Source organism: Semicossyphus pulcher, unplaced genomic scaffold (genome assembly GCF_022749685.1).
Source record: "Semicossyphus pulcher isolate SPU_LCO1_2020_fin unplaced genomic scaffold, fSemPul1.0.p SCAF_7, whole genome shotgun sequence".
Classification (NCBI taxonomy): domain Eukaryota; kingdom Metazoa; phylum Chordata; class Actinopteri; order Labriformes; family Labridae; genus Semicossyphus; species Semicossyphus pulcher.
The window spans coordinates 7,123,468-7,147,334 of record NW_027211748.1 but is presented as its reverse complement, the minus strand read 5'-3'; the positions used below and the strand labels follow the sequence as shown (position 1 = coordinate 7,147,334).

The following is a 23,867-nucleotide window of genomic DNA, read 5'->3' as shown; positions in this document are numbered from 1 at the left end:
AATATAAACCTTTCAAATAGGACAACATTAAATAAAAAGCTTCAGTTGAAAATGTAGTACTGTAATAGGAGCAGGATACAGACCAGGTTAAAACAAAACACAAAGCCAGGCACTAACAATACAAGTGTGTTACAGTAGTTTGGTTTTCATGCTCAGACAGCCCGTCTCGCGCCAGTCCTTTGCATCTCGCGCGCGGTTTCGGAGGACTTTCGCACGCTACGCAGCAGGCCAATCAGAGAGCAGCGTTCCCCGGAAGCGTCCCGTTGCTATGCAGTTGTCCTGAGACCTGCCCTGTCCTGCCCGGCAGCGAGGGTGAGTCCTGCTACAACTCAGTAATTCATCACTTTATTTAAAGCTCTTTGTAAACAGCGATTATGTATATTTCCAGTGTGGATTCCTGTGTATTTTAAGCTTCGTACATTGTCAGAAATCGTTAATGTAGTCAAAATGAGTTGTTTCTTTGTGCAACGTTTGGAGATATTAGATGTCAACTCGTAAAATTGACGTTGATTTAAGCTATGCCCACGTTATTATGACATGTTAGAGTTGTGTTGCAGCCAAGCAAATGTATAGTTTTATTTTAATCGAAATGTTGCAGCTGTAGTTATCTACAGTAGTTATTCCGGTTGGAAACGGACACGCCTGTTGCTGTGTGTCTCTCCAATCCGCTTTGAGAACACACCCGACACATTTGCATGACCAATGATCACAGCTCCTCCTGACTCACATTGTCCCAGCCGGTTTTAATGTGAAGTTACCAGATTTATCTCCTCAGTTGCAGCACAGTGGACTACAGATAGAGCAAGTGTGTGTGTTTAGTCGAGAAGATACGAGGATAACTCGCAAATAACTGCGAAACTCTTTGCTCTGAAGGCGGATTTGGATTTTATGTACAACATGACATTTGAGGAACTAAGTGGGGATTATTCTCAAGAAAGGTAAATAATATTGAGAATTTTTAACCTTTATTCTAGATCAGTCACACATCACCCATATAGGTGAAGTTACCGGTGTCAACCTGCTGCGGTTATTGTTTGCATTGTTTGTGTGCAGCAACATTACATGCATTAAATACATACATGCGTAATAAAAATTGCATTTTCTTTTATAACTTTTAGTTAAAGCACAGTTAAGGCTTGCTGATATTATCAAACAGTCTTTGATCGGCTAACTGTCAAAACAAAATCGGCTTTTTGATGAGAACGTCGCGAGACACTCGACTTTTCGATAACTACTATACGATAAAACAACGCTGCAAACCCATTAAAGGTTAACGAAAAGTACCTGGATACTTGTCACGACAGTTTGAAATATGTCGTTAAACTTTACCGAATATGTCAAAAGGATTTCAACCGCAGAAAACTGATTACATTTTGCTTTTTTTTTATCGTGTCGAAACTAACTTTGCACCGTTCACACGACGGTTGTAGCTAGAGTTATGCTAACGTTAGCTTGAAAAACTGACATTTTTGTGGTAACCATATTAGTTGTGATTTTAACATTACATATTGGTGTCTGTGTTGCAGAATGGATTCAGTGGCGAAAGCTTTGGAAGAAGTCCTCACCTCGGCGTTACCGCAGGGCTGCATTACAGTCGGGGTGTACGAGGCTGCCAAATCACTCAATGTGTAAGTACAAGGTTATACTATCAGCTAACAATGAGATACTGACCTACTGACAGTTGCACATGTCCTTAAGCTTGGCTTCTCTCTAACAGGTTACATACTGTGCTTTGGTGAAATGGAATTCAACTAAGAGCATTCTTTTCTTTTCCTTTCCTCCTCAGGGACCCTGATAATGTGGTTCTGTGCATCCTGGCCACCGATGACGAAGACGTGAAAGATGTGGCCCTGCAGATCCACTTCACCCTCATTCAGGCTTTCTGCTGCGAGAATGACATCAACATCCTGAGAGTCAACAACACCCGGCGCCTGGCTGAAATACTGGGTGGAGGAAGCAGTGGGAAACAGAACGGGGGAGAACCTATGGACCTGCACTGTGTCCTTGTCACGGTATGTATCGTTTTTTTCCCATCAATCTACCTGCTTTATACCCAAATGTAATGTTTTAAGATGTTGCACATGACTGAAACTCATTAGTATTCTGGAAAGAACTTGCCGGTACATGTCTTGTGCATTTGGTAAACATGTTCATAACTCCTCCCTTACATGACTTCTGAGGAATGCAAGCAGGGGAATTATCTCAAGTTTGCACACACAGAGATTATCTGCAACATAGTGCAGGGTTAAGACACTTAAATGGAATTATATGCCCTTTAATCTTATATTCTCTCTTATTAATCCTTTCAGAGCCCACACTCCTCAACATGGAAGGACCCTGCTTTGAGCAAAGTGAATCGATTCTGCAGAGAGAGCCGCTGCATGGACCAGTGGGTGCCAATCATCAACCTGCCTGAACGATGAACTTGCACCTGGAAAAGGACTCTTATCTGCACAGGACGAGTGGTGTGAACCCTGATGGACACATTACCATCCAGAGATCAAATTCCAAAGCATTGCTTATGGGGAAAGAAAAAAAATGGAGGATAAAAAAAGACCTGCTGTCTACTTCCGGTGTGTTAAAAGGAAGGAGGACAGATTTCCACAGGACTGTTTGGAGTCGCGTCTGTCTGTTGGCAACCAAGTTGAGATGGCGAGGCACTTGTACCGTTGTGAGGTGGATATTCAAACTAAAAGCATGTGTGTGCTTTTTAATGTGAAGCCGGACACTGTACAGAAGGATTGTATCATGTGTGTTTGGTAAAGCCTCTGTGGCGCGTCAGGAAAGCAGGGAGAAACCAGAAACCAGAGCTGTTGAGTGGACCAAGGCCTCGGCCGCTCTCTGCAGAAACAAAGCACTTGTTGAAACACTGGACCTTTTTTTGCAATTTCACTTATTTCAGTTGTTAATGTTGATGTTGCTATTGTCGTAATTTAAAAAGGGAAGGGCTACACATCCAGTGAAGACATTCTGTGTGTTTCCTAAGCCAGCTGTGTTTTTGCCACAAGTTAAATAATTCATTTGTTACAATTTAAGTTATTTCTAATGATATTTAAGTGTATTTATGTTTCATTTTTCTACCTAAACTATTTGAATATTTGCAAAATCTGAATTCATATGTATTGCTGTCAATAAAAAGTATTTTTTTCGAGCCAGAACCGCACGTTTTCTTTCTTTCATTTCTGGAAATGTTTAGCTGAATTCTGACCTTCAGCAGCTGCAGTTGTAAAGCGGAGTCACGTGCAGATCACAGGGGTCATGTTGGCCTCTGTGGCCTCTGTGCCCACTCTGAGCTGAAGAGAACAATAATCCTAATGCCTCTCTCTACACCGGCTTCTGCATCCGTCAGCAGGACCAGGTTCATTCATGCACACAGGTTCCCTTTTCACCGATTCTCTCTGATTTGTTAAACAGTTTGCATTTTCACCAGGTGACTTCCCGCAGTCACATGACAAATGTGTGCATGTTGCAGAGTTGAATGGGGTAAATAGACACAAAAACTATACTTTACATTTTGCAATACACAAAATATTCATACATTGGAGGTATATGTGTATGATTGAGTCAGTGAGGCATTATTTATGCTGCCTTTGCCCTCGATACCAGAGTTTGAGGTGTAGCTTACTGAAGAGCACATGACCGTAGCTGCTCGGAAACTGTTGTAAAGTCGGCAATGGCATGCAATCTGTTGTGCAAGCCAATCTGAGCTGCTCCCTCCACTCCCCCGCTCCTTTCCTTTTTCCAACTGTGTCCAACACACACACACACAAACAGGTGATCTCGCTGGAGTTGAATGTCAGTGACGTAACTGGGTTTTTGTAAGGCAGGCAATCCCCGCTGAAATCGCAGAGTCATGATCACGGGGAGAGAAGGCAGAGCCTGTCCTCAAGTTGCACAATCCTGTTTGTTCCCTCGTGAGATAGATCATATGACGGATCTAATGAGGCCAAATCAAACGCCTTATCAAATCTGGCTGATAGCATTAGCTGCACGAGAGGGGGCACAATATATTACTGTACTACTACAATTAATGTCTACTCTATTGTAGTTACAGTGCATCTGCATGTTTTAATGTTGTGTAGGTTTTATTTAGGTGTTCTCGTTTCATTGGATGGATGATTGATGATGGCTGGATTGTGGAATATATGATACATGGATGGCTGGATGGAAGGATGGACGGATGGATGGATGGATAGACGTACGAATGAATGAATGGATAGATGGAAGGACGGACGGATGAATAAATGAACAAATGAATAGATGGATGGATTTTTTTTTTATTTCACTACATTACCCATAAGCCCCCACTGCACACAATAATATCTGTAAGTTAACTTTCAGGCAAACTAATTGAGCTTAAATAGTTTCTGCCATAACAGTCGCTGTTGAGGTAGCAAACTACTTGGAGCAGCTGTGCTTCTGAGGTAGAGTGGGTCGTGCTCCAATCGGCGGTTCGATCCCCAGTTCCTCAAGCCTTCATGTCAAAGTTTCCTTGGGCCCGATACTGAACCCCCTGGTGGCACAGCCTGCGATGTGTTAATGTGTGTCAATAATCAGCTGATCAGTTGCCTTGTATGACACAGCATTAGTGTATGAATGGGTGAATGTGACATGAGTGGTCAGAAGACTAGAAAGGGTATTAATATAATGCAGCTCATTTATCATTTACTCTTCATTAAAGTTTTCAGTTCATCTGATGCAAAGTGACTAAAGTAGTTTTTGTCATTTTTGTGTGTTGCTACATTGTTGGGCCATAAAAGTAAAGAAAGGTGCGATATGAGAAGTTAGCTGGCTAACAGAGAGCTGTAGTGTCTGAGAGGGAGGCGTCTGACTTTACTCTGTGTACAAAATAAAATCTGACATTTCAAGTACTTTCCCATAAAGGGTGGAGTTTTTAACCTTTATGGTTTATGAACAACATGTGAACAAGTGGGCAATAAACTCAATCGAGTGGAATTATTCCCTGGCATGTGACTTTTTTTATTCAGATTGTGTCATAGTTTAATATCACATGATGTTTGACGAGTCATTCTAATTGCTTGAATTTCTTTTTCTAAGTGGCTTTAATTCAAAAATATAGATTTCACCTTCAGATCGCTTTAATTTAGTTCAACTTTTGGTAGCTGCATCCCCAACACTACTATAGTATACTAAATATAACCAGGTTTTAGATCTACTTCATGAAGGCAGTATGGTAACACACAGGCAGTACTAATGAAGTTTGTAGAAGGCCGAAGAATTCCGGCTGCACTGGAGATAAAATATTCATGAACACTTTCTGACTTGAACCACCTGAAGAAGCTGAAGTGCTCCCCTGCCCTAGAAAAGCGCCTCGCTCCCCGAGGTTCAGTGGGCACTGTGTGAAAGGTTGTGTGGCGTGTGACTGCCGGGCGTGACGTTAGCTGATGTAATGTGGCATTGTTGTGATCGGAGGGAAAGGGTTATTTTAAGACCGGAGCAGAGGAGAGCTGATGTAAGTGTCACAAAGCCACTCTGGCCTCCCCGTGAAGCCGCTCCTAAAAAGGGTTGGGGTTTGCAGACACAGTGAGTGCCTGCTGGCTGTGTGCATTGTGGGTCAGAGTTCAGGTGCAGCTTTATCTATGTGTGACTAAAATAGAGCAGAACCTGGCGATCTGATAAGTCAGTGTGCACTTTGAATTGTTATATATAGTGAAACATATTGTGTAACTGGAGTCAGTGTGTATAGACGTGTATTACACAGCCTCATTGTGCCAAAGATTAAGAACATAAAGAATTCAATGCACTGCGCTCAGAGCAGGGACAAGGTTAACGTCAGGTTACAACAACAGGGTTACAGAATGATGGAAAGTCCACCATAAGAAGAACTGAAAATGTGCCTCACAGTTTCAGATTAAACAAGACGTTTCTACTGAAACGGAAATCAAATCAACCTTAAACTGAAATCTTGAACCAAAACTGGCAGAAATATACAGACCTTTCAGTTTTAGGGTGGGAGGTCCCTTAAAGTTATCACATCAGCAAAGTGGTTATTCACAGTTTGACCACTGGTGGAAGAAACATCCAGGACCTGTAGCAGAAGTACAAAGTAAACATGGGCAGGTAAAAGCACACAAGCACTAGTTTACTATGCATCCGCCTCCTGTACACAAAGCAATCTGCTTTTAATTCCCCATTTTCCATCATATTCATATTTGCTTTCCTCACCATTGCACTGCTGTTTCAATGCCTACAAGTGTGTTTTTATTTCATATTACCTTGAAGCATAAAACATTCGCTATAGTTTTTTACTGTATTTTAATTATGCACAAAATACATAAATAAAACATTAAATACTTTAGTGCTTTATGTGAGTTTTATTGCCAGGAAACATCTTTAGAGCATATTGTAACTTCACTTCCCCAGAATCTGCTGGCCAAGTGCTGTTATGTGTTTCAAAGTTATGTAGGGAGGGACTTGTTGCAGATATTGATTGGCGTTTACAGCAGCCAATAAAGCGTACCATTAAAACATTCAAATAAAAACACCAGTAACTGTGAGCTGCGCCGTAGCTCCTGGGTGTCACGCAGGAGGGACATAAAACAATTAGTGGACATAACCTTGGGACACACCCAGAGTGCAGGATGAGGCATCAACTTCTCTGTATGATTTAAAACACTATTAACAACACCTACAAGACTTTTTTTATTGGTGACAATCATTGCAAGATAAATGCATTAAAATAATCTTAAACACGGAAAAAATCCAAACTCTAACCTTAAAGGAGAAGTTCGGTATTTCTAAACCTGGGCGCTATTTTTACAAATTCAGGTGCCAAAATGACTCAGAGGAACACAAACTTTTGGAGTCAGTCGAGTAGACGTCCTCCGCCGTAGCCATGATACGGCTGCAATAGCTGCAACATAATGCCCTGGGGCAACTGTGCCCGATCAAAGTACGTCCATTAAAAGTGCTTGCTTTGACAGGCTCAGATTGTTGCTCCAGGTGTCCAGGTGATTTCAGAGCAAGACTGTTTCTGGTTGCACAAAAAGGATCTTAGTCTTTAAAAAAAGGACGATCTTTGTAGGGATCGTTTCCGAAATTTTGTCGGACACCTGGAGCAACAATCTGAGCCTGTCGGGGGCAAAAACAAGCATGTTTAAAGTGGATTATGGGATTATGTTGCAGACATTGCGGCCATATTGCGGCTGCAGCGGAGAACATCTACTGGACCAATTCCAAAAGTATTTGTTGCTATGAGTCATTTCACTTATAAAAATAGGGCCCAGGTTTAAAAATACCGAACTTCTCCTTTAATCCAAATAGCACTGTCAAAAGCGTAAGCAGCAAAGCATAAAGGGGTTTTTAAGGGTTAGTAATTGATCCATTGTTTTAAATGTAAAATCAGCTATGGCCACGAATGTAGTAAGATGTACAGCTGTGCTGTGTAGGTACAAAGTCAGTAAAATTGTCCTTATTATTGGAGTAAATGTAGGAGATAATGAACGTGACTGGTGTTGTATAAACAATGCACTGGGAATCGTTGGGAGTGTTGGCTGCAGTAACAGAGCTAAATGCGCTCAGATATCTGCTTTGTGTATTTCCATGGCCGGCTGAGCCTACCAGAGGAGCAGAGCCGCCACTGCAGTCCTCTCCTCACCCTCCGCCCTGCCTCCCCTTCCTCTCCCCCTCATCAGCACATTCCTGCACACTGACACTGTAACTGCCAGGACAGATTTTCACTGAGAGGCACATGGTCAGTGAGCCGGCCGCACGCCCCCCTCCGCTTCTCACATAGCTGCACAATGACAAACTGGGATTACTGGGGAAGCTGGTGGGGGACAAGCTGCAGGCCTACAGGGGCAGTCATGCTTACAGAGAATTACAGGCAGACTGTATCATATCTGCGCAGAACAAAAACACGGCTGCAGAGTTTATTCAAGTTTAAAGTCAGCTAAAGAGCAAGACTGATCTCACTCTATGTTCTGTTTCCTGCTTTGATTATGTCTCATTACTTTGTGTCTCTCTTACTCAAGATTGGTTCAGATTGATTTTTTTGTGTCTGATTCATCATTAGTCTGTTTTCGTGAGAGCCGTCATATCTAAGTCAGGACTTTCCCAGATGTTACAATAGGTGACGATGAGTTTTATTCCTATCTGATTTTTCCATTGTCTGCGGAAGAAAATTAAATAAGCAGTTTATCTTGCAGCTGGTGAGAAACAAGGTCAGAGACACCCGAGCGGCCACCGGCGGAGAAAGAAAACAGGCTCTCTGAGCGGCTGAGCGGATGTCTTCCCAAAATAGTTTCTCTTCTCTTCAAGAGCGGAAATCAGGGTTTGGTTCCTTCTATATTTAGTTCTGTTGTGTTCCCTGCTTTCACACAGACATGCTGAGGACTCTCCCATCCCCTGTGAGGTATAAATACACAACTAATGAGAGGAAATGGCCCCAGATACTCTGTGGAAAGGTCTCTGTTGGCAGCTTTCACAATAAAAGAGCAAAGTCAGCAGGCAGGTTGTCGTTCGAATCTTCCGACTGTGCAGCACGGCACATCTTTATTGAGATATTAGTACAGTATTGCACTGTAGGAATGCTTCACTTATTATTCTTAGTTAAGTCTTCATACAAAGGTTGGTATATTAATAAAGACATTTATCAAAATGCAGATTCGGACAGTTAAATTAATCCAGCATGGTGCGATAAGGCGGTTACAGAGTGGACAGAAATGCTGACAGGGCAGTGGTAATCTTCCTTATAAGAGGCATCAACAGGAATGATTTATTGCAAGTAAGAAGAACTGACTGTTAGAGACAATCATAAGAAACATAACTGGATAATAACGCCGGATCTCGCTGATTTGAAGACCTGAACGTACCCTTTGGAGAAGCAGAGAAGCACCAGGAAGTGAAACACGATGTTCTGCTAGTGACAGAAACAGATGGCACGATATCGTTACAAACCACGTTCATCCCACAGATAAAAACAGCTTTTCTTTAAAGAAAATAGTCCCATTAAGAGTTCGTGATACAAGGCAAACACAGGTAAGGCTTTAGAGTGTAAGAAAGTTTAACTTATGCTATCTATTCTGTTTTTTGTTCCCGCGGAAAATCACTACACGAAGACACGTTAGACAGAAGATTTAAAGAGTTTCAAAGGAACAGATGGAGTCTTATGTGTGTTTTTATCATTAATAGACACGGTCACAACACTTTAAGACAACACACACGTGCACATTCGCTCAACTAAGACACTTGTTGTGATTAGCATGAAGGCGTATCTCACAGTGTTGCGTAAGTCCTTAAAATAGCGTTTTCAGAGGGAATGGTTAAAAATAGTCTTGTTCACACGCTTTTTTAGATGTCGTGAAATGCAGTATCACAGGTTTGGCTTGGTCCCAGGTTCTCCGTTATACAGTGTTGCACTACACACAAAGTCAGCTGACAAAATCTGATCTACATTAATGTTATAAAGCGTTTTCATATATAGTGCTGACTGTAAAGTATCAGCACTCGGGTCGAATCACACCGATGTTCTGAATCTGAGATGATTTTGGATTAAAGATCAGCTAACAGACAACACTGTAACATGGTAATCATACTGCAAATATAACACAGGAAACAAAGGATTAAATGTGCGTGTGGATTGTCCTGGACACGGGCTGCAGAATACTTTGAGCATCTGAATTTAACAGCAGATAGAGTTAAAATACTTCCCCGATTAAAGACACATTGTGGTAACATTAGAGCAGAAGCTAAAGGTAAACCCTCGTCCCAAAATTCATTCAATACTTAACTGCATACAATCAGTGAAATACTGGTGGGAATGAAGTCTGAAGCCACAAAGTAAGAGCCATTATTACCCATCATATAAGTTATATGCTTTAAACCAGCTGAGGGGGAACTTTGGCTGCATGAATCTACTGAGAGACGATAGCAGTCACAGCCTGATGGAGATGAGACTGTGTACATAGGATGGATCGATCCATCACTGAGGATATCCCAACAATTACATCAGCTGTTTGTATTATTTAAGCAACATTTCGTACCTGACGCCGTCACAACTCATGCAGCCAAAGTGTGGTTAGTGGTCAGACTGGGCGATGAAGAAGAGGCCAGTGGGGCTGTCTCTGCTCATTACTGTTTTGGCGGTTTTAACAGATCAGGTGAACACATGGTAATGACACGATCACAGTTCACCCCTCGCTCTCCTCCCAACAAAAAGAATACAGCAACATTAATAAGCAAAAAAAACAAACAAACACATAAAGGCTAAGTGGCATCCACTACAATATAGTGCAGGGTTTTTTGTCCTTGAAGGGATTGTCTGAGGCGGGGATGCCCATGAGGAGAGGGTCGTTTCTGGCGTGTTCACTGCAGTAGTTCATGAGGTCCGCGGAGGCCTTCGATACCTGCAGAGACGACGGAGAACAAGCACACATTAAGTGGCAGCGCTTACACACAAGAGTCCAAGAATCAGATGCTCTAAGGTCGTCTGAATTGATGATACAAGTACCCTCTTTTGGAGAACTGGCGGGGGAGGGCTTGAGATAATTTTTAAATCCTAGTTTAATACGTTCAATAGAAATGTAAGTTGGGGGTGCTGGTTTAGCTCAGTGGTTAAATCACTGCCCATGTACAGAGGCTCAGTCCTCAACGCAGCAGCTCTGGGTTCGACTCTGACCCTGCATGTTGTCCCCACTCTCCTCCCATATTTCCAACTCTATCCACTGTCCTAACTACAGTGGCTGACAAGGGCAATCATGCTGCAACAGCTCAAACGGTTTCCATTAGAAGAAACAGGCTGCAAATGTAGAAACGATCTCTGTGCTCACAGCCCTGATACTGGTCAGAGATAGCTGATGGTGCCGCTAACTGCACGGCTAACTTTGATCCGTAGCTAATGGAAGCAACACTTAGCTCTTGCTCTTAGCCATTACACCGAGCGCCCCCTTCAGGCCTGGAGCGCTTCTGTTGCATTGACAGGATTTGCAGCGTTTTCTGGCTTTGTGTGTTTTTGACTTTGCATCGTTTCTGTTTTTTTTTCTTTTCTTTTCTTTTACATTCTTCTTTTTTTTTGGCTTTTTTTGGCTTTATTATAAAGGACAGCTGTAGAGAGACAGGAAATGTGGGGAGTAGAGTGTGGGGAATGACATGCACCAAATGATTGGCAGATCGAGCCTGCGATCACTGTGTCCAGCACTGGAGCCTCTGTACATGTGGCGCCCGCTCCACCAACTGAGCTAAACAAGGGCCCCATCGTTTCTGTATTTGTAGTGCGTTTGATGTTAATGCATTTATCTCAGCTTTTGCAGCATGTTTTTTTTTCATTTGCAGAGCGTTTCCATCTCCATTTGTTTTGGGCTTTTGCCTGTGTTGTGAATTTTGCATCATTTCTGAATTTGCAACCTGTTTCTTCTAATGGAAACCGCTGCAGCGTGATTGCCCATGTTGGCCACCGTACCTACCTAATAAAGGCAAAGTAAAAAAGAAAGAAATGTATGTTTGTAAAACTACATTATATATGTAATATTCCTTTTGTAATTGCCATAAAATGTCACCTGTCACAACTAGCCCAATCACACGTGAGTTTGTTTGTAACATTGATTATGTTTGTGCCAGTTTCCATATTGTAGAATCGACATCAAGAGAAAGGATTTGAGGTAAAAACGTATCAACAATACAGCCTTAGACTCGAAGAAAAATATACCAACACTATCAGGAAGAATGTGTTTTAATGTCCGTTTAAACACTTCCCAGGCTCTGTGCTTTTTTTGAGAGGAGCAATTAGCTTACATTTGCATAAAGCCAACGCTGCTCAAAGTGTTCATGCTTGTTACAAGCTTGTTGTTTAGTCAGACACTAAATGGCAACATGGTATTACATCCTTTTTTCTATAAGGGGGGTATTATGTCAAAATATCAGGGGATACTTGGATAAAAAAAGGAAGAAGGAACTAAAAAGAGCAGCTCTCAGGGGATCACATGATCAGTCACATGTCGAGCAGAAGCATCCAATCACATGCAATGAGTTGGCTTGAGGTGTTACTGAAATGCTTGTATTTTACACAAATCACACATCATGTTGTATTTAGAGCAGACAATTGGCATGTAAAGGTGCTGCACCGCCTGGTTTATTGTTGCACTGTACCTTTATCCTCTCGATGCTCGCCTCTATTCTCAGCTGCTGCACCGTTCGCCGGGCATGGGCGATGTTGTTGGAGCTGTGAGCCTTCGAAGACATCCTTGGCAATGCAACACTGCGAGGAAGAAGGACAAAGAAAAGTGTTAAGAACACTGAGGGGAATCGGATGTTTGCTCGCAGCTGGCTTTGCATGACGAGCGAAGACGTAATGAGGCCTAAAACACAGATTAAGAACGATGCTAATATTTGTCTCCTGCAAACAGAGATGTCGGGATATTAAGATCGAAAAGAACGTGTCAACAAAGTGAATTAGTCATATTAACATTGAGCCAGTGGGTGATTTAACTACAGGTGATCATAGAGCTGTTGGTTCACTAAGGATCAACGACTCCTCTCCCATACTTCCTCTTCCTCTTAAAGGTTGTTCCTCTAAAGTGACGTCACCAACAAAGTCTTTTATCAACAAGTAAACACAGAGCTGAGGCGCACCCAGACACATGCAAATCATTTTGTGCAAACGTGAAGTGAAAACGTCCACAGCAGAAAGAGATGATGACATTTTTTCTTTGGTTTTGGGGGTTTTGCAGGACTTCAGGCACACATCCAGCCAGACATGACACAATAACGCCACATAGTTTCAGTGTGGACACTCTGAGCTCGGCTGATAGGTGCTTAACTCCAACAATGGCTGAAAATCTGACTCTGCAGGATATCTATATTTAAACAAAAAGCTGCAGCACTGTAAAGGTTTCACTGTTGAAACGTGTGAGTGTCTGAGGGGCCGATGTGTGGGAGCGAAGTTATGATTCTGCTTCCTGTTAATCATCTACAGAGGGGATGGGAACAAGCCCGGACACGTCCTCCATACAGTCTATGTGGGAGCTCCGGCTCCGGTGTCTCCCCCCTGTGCTCATACTTCCTTTTACTGCTGTTCCGTTTTACGCACACATTTCCTTTTTTGCTGGGTTTGGGCTAGTTTCTCAGCAAGGAACAGGAAGCTTTGAAAACTGTTTCTCGGAAACTTGATTATGAAATTTTACTAGAAACGCTTCAGCAGGCTTGATGCTGTGGTGCATAAATGCTTCAGATATTTTAAGCTAAGGGTGTACAGTGCTGCGCAAACAGGACCCAGTCACAGTTACCAAACATAAAAATATGAATGGTGTGCAAGGGAAAGTAAATGCTACTGATGGGAGTATCTTTGATTAATGTCTTTAGCAAAGCACAAGTTATTAAACTCTGCCTTTGTTGTTTTTAACCCTGTCTGCACCCCTCTAACCCTGCAGGATGTAGTCCCTCAGACAGTCTGATCCTGCAGCTGCATCGTGCTGCTCCACATTTGTTTCAGGGACAAAAAGGGAGGAATAAATGGGGGAAAACGGAAGTGGGAAAGGAAGGAAAATGTTCATTTCCAGACTTCTTCGGGGAGTGCCTGATTAAAGAGTTTCACTTCCATCCAAAGATGAGTAATCACTCCAAAGGAAGCCGCCAGAGACGATTCAAAGGGCTCACATGTTAAAGATAACATGAAAGTGAGACATGAAAGGGACGAGCGGTACAATGTAGAGGGAACAATCACACTGAGGAAACATTCTCAGCTTAGTCAGGGAGGCGAGGCAGCACAGGTGAAGAGTGCAGAAGTCCTTTTATCCGCACACGATGAGTGAGGGCATTTACTCCTACAGATCTGAGGTCTGTAGATGAACTCATGCAGGCTGGGTAAGGAGTAGTTCCTTCAGACATTTCCAGTTTTAAATACATGCTTCTGGAGGTTAAAAAAATGGTCTCTATTGGAAATGTTGAGTCCCTGAGCTGATCATATTCGTGTTCCTCTGTGGAGAAGAAAATAAACTCTTAACAACCACCTGTCAAAGTCTCCAGGAGCCTTAAAAGACAGATTTCTGATGCTATCACTTTAAGTAATCACTTCTCTGACAAGGCCGGTCATTTATAACAGCCATGAACTCGGTGAACTCACGTTTTCTAGGCTGGCTAGAAGAAATCACTAAAACTAATCTTTTGTGCAGATAATTTGCTTGCAGGGAAAAAACTTCACCTCCTGCTGCTTCCAAGCAAACCTGATTTGCATGCTTTATAAATTGTGCAATATGCAAAGAAGCTGCCGATCACACATAACAATGCGAGAAGAGATAACATGAGAAATGCAAACAGGCTTCACACGGCAGGCTGCAGGGGATATCACCTGTAGAACTCCCTTTGGAAACCAGCTCTGCAGAAACATAAGAGCTCACAACAACCCTTATATAGTGTAGTGGTACGGCTGCAGCCCAAACAAACTGTGAGCAGCTTGAATGACACTGGAGGAGCAGGGCAGTATCACTCCGTACCTCTGCCCTGCTAAAGTGCCCTTAAGGCACTGAACACAATGACTGCTAGAACTACTGCAACAACCTGCAGGACTTCAGTCATGTAAGCTACAGCAGCACCACCAATAGCAGGCTCAGCTGCAGTCTGCATGTTAACTGCAGACTGCTGACTACTACTTGTGGAAACTGTTTTATTTTTAAATACAAAATGTCACAAAGGAGGGGCTGCACGTGGTGGTGCAGTGGTTAGCACTATCGCCTCACAGCTAGGTTCCTGGTTCGAATCCCGGTTAGGACGTAGAGGGCCTGGAGTTTGCATGTTCTCCCCGTGCATGCGTGGGTTCCCTCCGGCTACTCCGGCTTCCTCCCACAGTCCAAAGACATGCTTGTTAGGTTCATTGGTGGCTCCAAAACTGCTTGTAGGATTGAGTGTGAGCGTGAAAGGTTGTGTCTATGAGTCAGCCCTGTGATTGACAGGCGATTACTCCAGGGTGTTCCCCGCCTCTCGCCCAATGAGCTGGGATCATGATTGTTTTTACAAAGAAAGTATTTGTATTGATTTTATTGACCAAAGATACCTTTTCCCACCTACATTTAGCACCTTGACGCAGGTTTTTTAGACCTGGGAAGGCCCACTTATAAATGGGGATTGTCTCTTTTCCCATTGCCAGTGAAGTATACTCCTTTCGGTCTCTTTTCTACTGCGTCACCGTCTGACCTGAAGCAGGGTTAGTAAACAGTGAAGATGTTACGGTGGTTAGGTCTTTATTGTAGCTATTACTCATTCAGTCTGTTTATCAAACTCAACGGCGACAAATTTGTTACGATGTTCGAGTGCTGCTCGGACGGAGATGGGCAGAATTTGTAGCTGAGATAACAAGGAAGGAGTCGCAGAAGTTACCGACAGAGCATAGCATTGCACTGGAAAGGGGGTGGAGATTAGCGTGTTGACACGGGTTTTATGTTCCGATCATTGCCACCCGGAGCTGAGGCGATAATTACCCGGGTCTACTGCAGAGTCATTTGACCCGGGTCTGAATGCCGATTGGAACCTTTCCCACTAAGCAAAAAAGCTGTTAGCCGTTTGCATGGCTTTCCTTTACTGTAGAGGATTTTAGTTACTTTAAGGGACTATTGCATCGTTTACTTTTCACTTTAACAGAAAAGATCGACCAGCTGACCAGGTTGAAAATTGTCCTTTTGATGCCCTTGACTGTCTCAGGTGATAGAGCGCGACATAAAAGGGACCAAAGAGACACCTCAGCTGTCATTTAAGATGAATGATGAAAGAACTAATATGTAGAGTGGTGAAGGTAAGATGCAAGAAGAGGCACTTGGATCCCACCAGCCCTCAGAGGTGATTCTTGCAGGCAAACTGAGTCAGACTCTGTGATGTGATGCCAGCCACCGGCATCACCTCCGCTCTGACTGAAGCTCTACAGGGGGGCAGCGAGTGTGTGGCATCAAGCACCAACATGAACATATAGGAGCCATGAAAAAAGTTACCTCCAAGGATCAGACAGAGACCACCCCCTTCACAGCCCACCATATCACAACACACACACACACAGCAGCCAGGACCACCCCTGCTCTGCTCTACCTTACGCACACACATCCACACATGCGATTCATTAGCTCAGCGTTCAAAGTGCCAAGAACAGGGAGCCATTATGAGTCAGTGCCATTAACACTCGGAGATGAAAAACTGTGCGTGTGCGTGCGTGTTACACTGCTGCTACACTGCAGCTCAAAGAGAACTCTTTAACATGCTGCTGACGAACGCAGACGACCTCCATCAGAGGCTGAGAGAGGAGTCGGCCCTGTCAGCGGTACAGTATGTGTGGTCCCCTCAGAGTATCTGAGGCTTTCACACTGGAGACGCTTTAGTAATAAAGTTGTAAATAAACTGCTGCAGGGTTTAAGTGTTGCCGGCTGCACTTAAGACTTGACATGAGGTGACGAGAGGAGGGCAGAGATGTTTTTTCTGCACCCAGAGCCTCCATTTAGTTCAACCCGAAATGACAAGTCAGTCATTCTGTACCCGCTCTTTGAGGTTAATCTATAAAAACACACTCAGTTAGAACCTGTAGTTTGCTATTTGTGGAGGAATTATAATAGACATTGTCGAGTGTGTTGCTAAATATGTTACTTCAGTCACTTAAATAACTTTGGCAGGTCTTAAGAAGAGCTTATGCAGACTGGAATTATGCTTCAGTTAGCAGACCCTGCGAGAGGAAAGGCAGCTGTGTGGCCATATCTTGCGAAAGGTGCTGCAGAGACAGAACAAAGCTCTCCTGAGTTATGGGTCTTAAAAAGACCACTTTTGTATTAAAATGATCACAAGATAAGTTGCCTGTGTCAAATATTGTCTTTGTCCTTCCCTTTTAAATGAACAGACTCAGAACTTGCTGCCTGTCTCCTGCAGGGAGGCTAAAACCACATGACACAGATGCAGGAAATGACTGTCCGAGGGCCGTCTCCAATCTGGATAACTGATGACAGATTTTCAAGACTTCCTTTTCCTTGTGCTGCTCTTTGTTTACAGTCCAGTAGCAACCTGAGATGTGACAATGGGTTTAGAGATGAGTTTAACCATCACATTGTTATCTGTATTTATATGAAGATATCCGTATATAGAGGGGATTTAAAAGCTATATGGTTGTCTGAAGATGGCTGATGGGTCTTCTGCATCTTTAGCTCCTCACACAGGCGTTCTCTCTGCATCTCTGCACACAACCACAGCCTGCTGGGGTTTGATTGGTCATTACAGCTCACGCTACAAAGGAAAAAACGGCAAAAAATCTTGTCCCCCGACCACAGTTTTTGAATTCAAATGCAGATATCGGTTTATTCTGTAGACTGTATAAAAAGATGGACAACATGACAGCTCCCTAAAAGTGAAGCCAAACCCTCTCTATCGCCCCCTGCTGACTGGCTGCAGTATAGCTCATAAAGCCCGCCTCCTCCATGTTAACAGATGGGACATGAGTCAAACTATAAAATCAAAATACACGTCAAATACATTTTTCTCAAACATGGTTTCTGTCATTATAGTTAGTTCTCATCATGCTGATTTATGTCCAAGTGTTCATTTCTCTGACAAGTTTAGTTCTAATTAGTTATTTGATGCTGTAAAAAGGATGATTGACAGCTCTGTTGACAAATTCGGCTCCTGCAGCCGATCTGTGATTAGCAGAGTAGAGGAGGAACAGCGAGAGGAGACGTAACTAAAACAATCACTACAGTCACTGAAGTGTCCATACCTGAGAGGCTGCTATTACTTTCATTATTAATGTATCTGCATGATTAACAATCACTATTAATCACGTAGTCTATAAAACACAGAGAGCGATTTCCTCGACCTTTCATCTGCACTAAATACCTGCAAAACTCAGCTGTTAGCTCAAATGTTTGCATGTTAACACGCTAACTTGTGAGTGCAGTGATGGTAAACATTACCTGCTTAACATCTGCATTTTAGCCTTGACATTGTTAGCATGTTGATGTTAGCATTTAGCTCAAAGCACCACAGCTGTAGTCATGCACAAGAACTTTGATTTTATATCTGCTAAAGTCTCAATCAACTTGACGTTTTATTGCCAGCAGCACTTTTGGTGATCATGTTTAAACTGAATTGCGTTCTGCCCGGCGTCTGTCTGACTTTATATGTGACCAGCCGAGAAGTGAGGAGCAGTGGAAAGACGATGCAGTCTAGACAGATGTCTGCCTCTTTGAACAAAAGAGAGTTCAAAGAGTTGGAGACAGGCCACAAGCCAGTATATCGTTTGTTCTCACTCACACACACACACACACACACACACCCCTCTCGTGTCTACCCTTCTCTCTCTGCGAGCAGGAGTTTCCCAGTCTGCAGGCGAAGCTAAAAGTAGCCTTCTCACACTCTCTGCTGACAGTCAGCACTTTCCCAGCTGAATGAAAAACCGTCTCCGCTTCACCTTCAACATGAACTCACACTCGAGTTCACCAGCCCCCTCCTGCTTTACTATAAACACCGTCCTTGGTAACTGTGCTTATCAAACTCCTTAATACCGAGCCGTCAACAGTCCTGCTGCTGAGTGAAGCTGGACTGTGTTTACGAGCCGGAGGGAGCGACTGTGGGAGAGAAAGGGTGAGGCAGGGAGGAGATGGTGAGAGAGCTTTCACTTGTTCATTCTGTGAGAACCACCGGGGTGACATCACCACTTTCCCACCAGAAGAGAGAAAGAGGTTTAGAGGACGGTGGCTGCCCTGGTTTCCCCTGACACTGAAAATATCACAAAGATTTTGTTTACCAGGATCAACAGAAACCACAGAGACTAAAAGACTAAAAGGCATCACAAGTCCTCTAACCACAGAAGAGAACCACTGAATCCCTAAAAGCCTCAACGTGGCGAGTTTACAGGGGCAAAAAAGCTACTGCAACTCCACCTTATTCCCTCACACGTCTCTCATCTCTTCAGTTCAGTTGGCACAAAAAGGGCAAATTAAAGAGGAGCCTAAACAACAAATCATTTGGAGTAACTTTATGTGGTGATTTTGGTGACACCTGTGGACAAAAGCGGTACATTTAGTGTCCTAAAGATTGTGAGCATGCTAGCTTGTGCATTTTTTTAAGCAAGCTACAGAAAACGTATTTTCTTCTTTTTTACACACAGATGTTTGCAGGAAGCATAGCGATGAGTTAAAGTTTGTGTCTCTGTTAGATTAATTACAGTATTAGGAAGAAAAAGGTTTAGATACTGTTCATACATCCTTTAGCCTAATCTCTATTTACAGATAGAAATGTAGATCTGTAGGCAGGGACGTGGATTTTAGGGACGGCAAGTGTTCTGGTTTCTGTTTGTACTACACTTGTAGTCCAAGTAATATTGACCAATCACGTATCAGTAGGCTGCAGCGTAGGCAGGAAAAACAGTCTGTGTGGAGAGCAAAAGCAGGCGGAACGTAACACGCTGTAATGACATCACGGTTCCCATCAGCGTCATCTGACAATGATTTAGCTTCTTATTAATCTCTATAAACAGACACCTGCATGCTAACAGCTAACAATCTGCTCTAGATCTAAAATTCAACTTGAGATAAATTCCCTTGATGCTGTGTCACGAAAGCCGTTCAGCGTTTAGATTTCCCGACTTCCTTAAATGCATCAGAAATGATCGATCCGACCTCAACAACGACCATTTTAAAGTAGTTTTCTTCTCCTCTTGAGGACAGACCTGACAAAGCTTCATTTTAACTTTTACTAATCTGCATCATGATGTCATTTTGTCAATGGCAAGACCAGTTAATTAAAGTAAATCTCAAGAATCTCGGTTCATACCGCAGTAGTAAGCTGAGACTCACCACAAACAGATGAACGGGCGCTTCTCTGGGAGATTTAATGAACCAAGAAATGACTGCATTTATTGTGCAGACATACCTCGAGGGGCCTCTTCACTTTTGATCTGAACACACGGTCGCTTCTCAACTTGCTAACTGGACTGTAAACAATGCAGCTTATCGCTTAACGCCGACATGTTCACCGCTGTCCCCAGAGGCTGTATCGTCGTCAGACTATAGCCGACGGGTCTGAGATTGCCTTTAGCCTAAAACAGATTCAGTTGCTAAGTTATAGTACTTCTGTTGATAGAGCGCCAGTTATTAGCATTCCTCAAAACCTTTATCTGGTCATAACAAGCTAACAGCCAGATAAAGTAACAAGGCCAACATGGATGTTATGTTATTAGCCTGCTGTTTTCCAGTAATGTCCTTCATGACCTCTATGTTCTGTACAAAGCCATGTCTTACAATGTATTATATAAATGATGTAGATATATTACATAACCGTCTTGATGGAAGAAGGAGTCCCTGTAGTCTCTCCGTCTGTGCAATGACTGTCTGGCCTTTTCTCTGTTTCTCTGCTTTATTACTTTGCTGGTTCTCACCTGTAGTTGCATCTCTAAAGAAAAATCTCCTCATGCATCCTTTTCACTTGTTTATGTCCCACTCAGTGTGAAACTTTGGGAGAAGTTAACATATGCTCTTTCAGTCTTTATGCTGCACATCACAGAGTAATAAACACAATCTATGTGCAGACAAGGGCATGCAAGTACAGCCCACAGAGAAGAGCCCAGCTGAGAGCAGCACAGAGCTGCTGTTTGCTTTGAGTGGGACTCTGTGGACACACGCAGCTGCAGCACCACCCCGGAGCTGCAGGTATGGCTGCTGAGATAAGCAGCGCTGACATGACCCCACCCAGGCCGCCGTCTGCACACCCCGTGCAAAGGGAATACTGGGAAATTCAGCGTTTCAGTGGCCGTCTGCTGCTCGCCAGTGATTGGCTGAAGGGTTTTCATTCATTCATTCCTGTGTAAGCAAACGTTTCCTGGAAAAGCTGCAGGACCGTGCAAAGGTTAACGGAAAGTTGTCTAGATTAAACATGTGGGGCTGCAAATAACACATGAAAACATCTCAGTTAAACGTACACACAGTGAGCTCTCTGAATCTGGAAAAAGTGCTGTCCTGTAAAAACGTTGTGGCTCGACAGGATGAAAAAACAATCTGTCAGACTGTAACACAGTCACACAGTGTCTAGACAGAAGACGAGACTGGACTCATTTCTGCAGGATTTCTAAATCCTAAATTCAAGTGCAATTACTCGAGGCTCATTCCTGTCCAAATGCATCTGAATGATTCCTTGTTTCGAACACAGACGAGATGTCTGACGAGTTACGCTGCGGGAATTACAAGTCGACCCAGTTTATTAAGAAGTGAAAAACATTCAGCCACAAGAAAAGGCTTCATGTCAAGTTAGATAAGTGAGCACATCCATAAGATAGCAAATCAGTGTCCTTAAACATGATGATACTGTGAACATGCAGTGTTAGTGAGCATGTGTGTCAGGGACGCTGACTGCCTGACATGATGGCAGATAACAGTGATAACAGAGGGGACAAGCAACACTCTGGTATGTAAGGATTAAGCAGAACTGAAGGGGTGAAGTACGACCATCTCGAGGAGGGCGACCTCATTTAAACTTTACACTGAGCACTATTGTAACTGTGCAGAGTAACAGTGCAGCACACATTCATTGAGCTTAAAAAACATGTCCTTTTATCCTCTTCCAGCGCTTATATTATGTATGTTATATGGACGGATACACATGGACGCTCACTTGCTTCTGCAGCATTTTCACACCGTTAAAAAAACAGGCATAACTCTGCCCTTGACTCGTTCCACCTCTCTCCCTGCAGCAGCGAGCCGGGCAGTAAAATATGTCTCCTGAACTGCTGAGTAGGACATTTTAAGCTAGCAGGGTCACAGGCACCGTTAGCCTATTGTTGAGACAGCAAATGATCAGTTGTGTAATCCTAAATGTGGGTGCAGTGAGGTTTAAATGTTATGGGGGATGTAGTGTAAGTGCAGTTTGGGCAAGTGAAGGTGTAATGGATACCTGCAGCGCGTGAAGAAGGGGGTCGGCATGTAAACAACTTCAGCTTTAGCTCAAGTGTTTCACATTTAAGGTATCATGAAGGTTTAGTGGTTGGAAGCTTTTGGGTCTCTGAACTACAACTTCCATGAAGTCTAGCAGGTCACCTGATGCATGTCTTGGCTATCTTTCTTTCTCGCCTTATTCCATCAAAAGGATGCATTACATTATACATTATAATACCTCTAACACCTCTAATATGCAGAAGACCTCAACCATTGCGCTAAAGTCATAGTCGCTAACAAAATATACACATCAATCTGAGGGCAGCTTGAGGCTAGCTGGGGTTTCATGTGATTGGCCAGATGGTGCGAATGCATGTTGATCAGGAGAAATGGCTCCTGATAGCTATGCTAAAGTAGCCGCTGCTAATTGTAGCTTCTGTTAGCTGTTCAGTTAGCTGTACTTTAAGGTGACTGTCCGGTTTGGAGTCAGACCGTTTAAACAAGAGGCGATGATAAATATGTAAAACGTTTTTACAGTGAAAAACAACACTGCTGCTGCAAATAAGGCAACAGAGGAATGTAGATGTATTTATTTTACCTCGTGAAACGCTCTCAGTGCCTCCTGTTTATTTCTCAAGACGGCCTCTAACATTACAAAGTCTGATAATTAATAAAGTCACTGTCTCGTCTCCCTCTCTCGTGTTCCCGTTAATAATAAACCTGTTGCACTGAGCGCCCCTCACAGGCCTGGAGCCCTTCCGTTGGGTTGTCTAGATTTGCAGCGCGTCTGATGTTAATGCATTTGTTTCTGCATTTTGCAGCACGTTTCTTCCTTTGCAGCGTGCTCCCGTCGTTGCATTTGTTTTGGAAGTGTTTTTGAATTTGTAGCACATATCCTCTAATGGAAATCGTTTGGGCTGTTGCAGCACGATTGCCCTTGTCGGCCACCGTACTTTTGGGATTTGTTACATGTGTTGATACTGCGATGACGATCAAACTGAATTTTATTGTGCAGCCCTGCGAGGGACATCCAGTGACATATGACAAGGAGAAACTGCAAGAGGCACAAGTCTGACATTGAGAGCACAGGGTGACACCAATGTGACATGTTGCTCTTTTCCATTGATGTAAACGTCAACTGAGCTCCTTGCATTCCTTCCACGGGAAGGTGCGGAGGTAGTGAGCCAATTATGTGAAAGACTTTGTTGCTGCTCAACAAATATTCAGACACAACCTTCCGGCTTTACGCACACAGGATGCCAGCCGTCTGGGAGGAACACAAAAACAGACGCAGAGGTCAGCCAGCGCCTGACGGAGATCATCAGCTGCTAAAGTATGCACTAAAAATAGCCAACAGGTTTGTGTTGGAGCGGTTTCAGCTACAAACTGCTCCTACAGAAGCTAAGTATTACCAAGATGAATGCCAGCTGGGTATCATCCAGATTAGCAGGGTCTGTGCAGTTTCCACTGAAGGTGCCTGCAAGCCTCTGGTTTCCCTGTTAATGGGCCATTATCAGGCCAAGAGCAGCCCAAAACAAACAGAGGCCTGTTGCAGATAATGTCCCCTCAGACGTCACTGCAGACGCACAGAGGCTGACATGCAGGAGACACGGGCGACCTAGGCAGAGAGGCAGCGTCTCTCTGCTCTGCCCCTCGTAAAACAACCGGCATTGTTGTGAAAAAAAAAATGCACAAAAGAAAGCTTAGTGCATGCCGAGTGGAGTTTGCTGGAAGCGGTGGTGCGGAGGCCTGTAGAAAAAGACGAGAGAGATAAGAGTAGTTTGTGTGTGAGAGGGAGAGGGAGAGAGTTCAGCTGGGGAAAGCAGGCTGTGCAGCTGTGTGTATGTTGCGTTTGGTTGCATGCCAAAAATCTGCAGCCGGCGACAGGAACGCATAAAACTTAAAGCTATTGTGAGTTTAGTCTCAGTCGCTCTTTCCTCTGAAAGCTGCTATTCATGACGAGGGCAGAGATACCACACAATGGATCTCCATCTCTCACCCAACACGGCCCTGCCTATGTGGAACAAT

General features: G+C 43.5%; 2 protein-coding genes across 2 annotated transcripts in view; one reads left to right on the top strand and one right to left on the bottom strand.

Moving 5' to 3' along the window:
• The first annotated feature begins 761 nt into the window (after positions 1-761).
• On the top strand, positions 762-3,149 carry gadd45aa (growth arrest and DNA-damage-inducible, alpha, a). Its single transcript, XM_069684455.1, has 4 exons — positions 762-938; positions 1,527-1,628; positions 1,787-2,012; positions 2,310-3,149. The coding sequence occupies exons 1-4, from the start codon at positions 889-891 to the stop codon at positions 2,421-2,423; spliced, it is 492 nt and encodes a 163-aa protein (XP_069540556.1). The 5' UTR covers positions 762-888; the 3' UTR covers positions 2,424-3,149.
• Positions 3,150-8,474: 5,325 nt separating this feature from the next.
• Positions 8,475-23,867, bottom strand: part of gng12a (guanine nucleotide binding protein (G protein), gamma 12a) — a 31,683-nt gene continuing 16,290 nt past the window's right edge. The window contains exons 2-3 of the mRNA XM_069685282.1: positions 12,106-12,214; positions 8,475-10,367 (exon numbers count right to left, since the gene is read on the bottom strand). Coding sequence (XP_069541383.1) covers positions 10,242-10,367; positions 12,106-12,198 — 219 coding nt within the window. The 5' untranslated portion in view covers positions 12,199-12,214 and the 3' untranslated portion in view covers positions 8,475-10,241. The remainder of the gene's footprint in view (positions 10,368-12,105; positions 12,215-23,867) is intronic.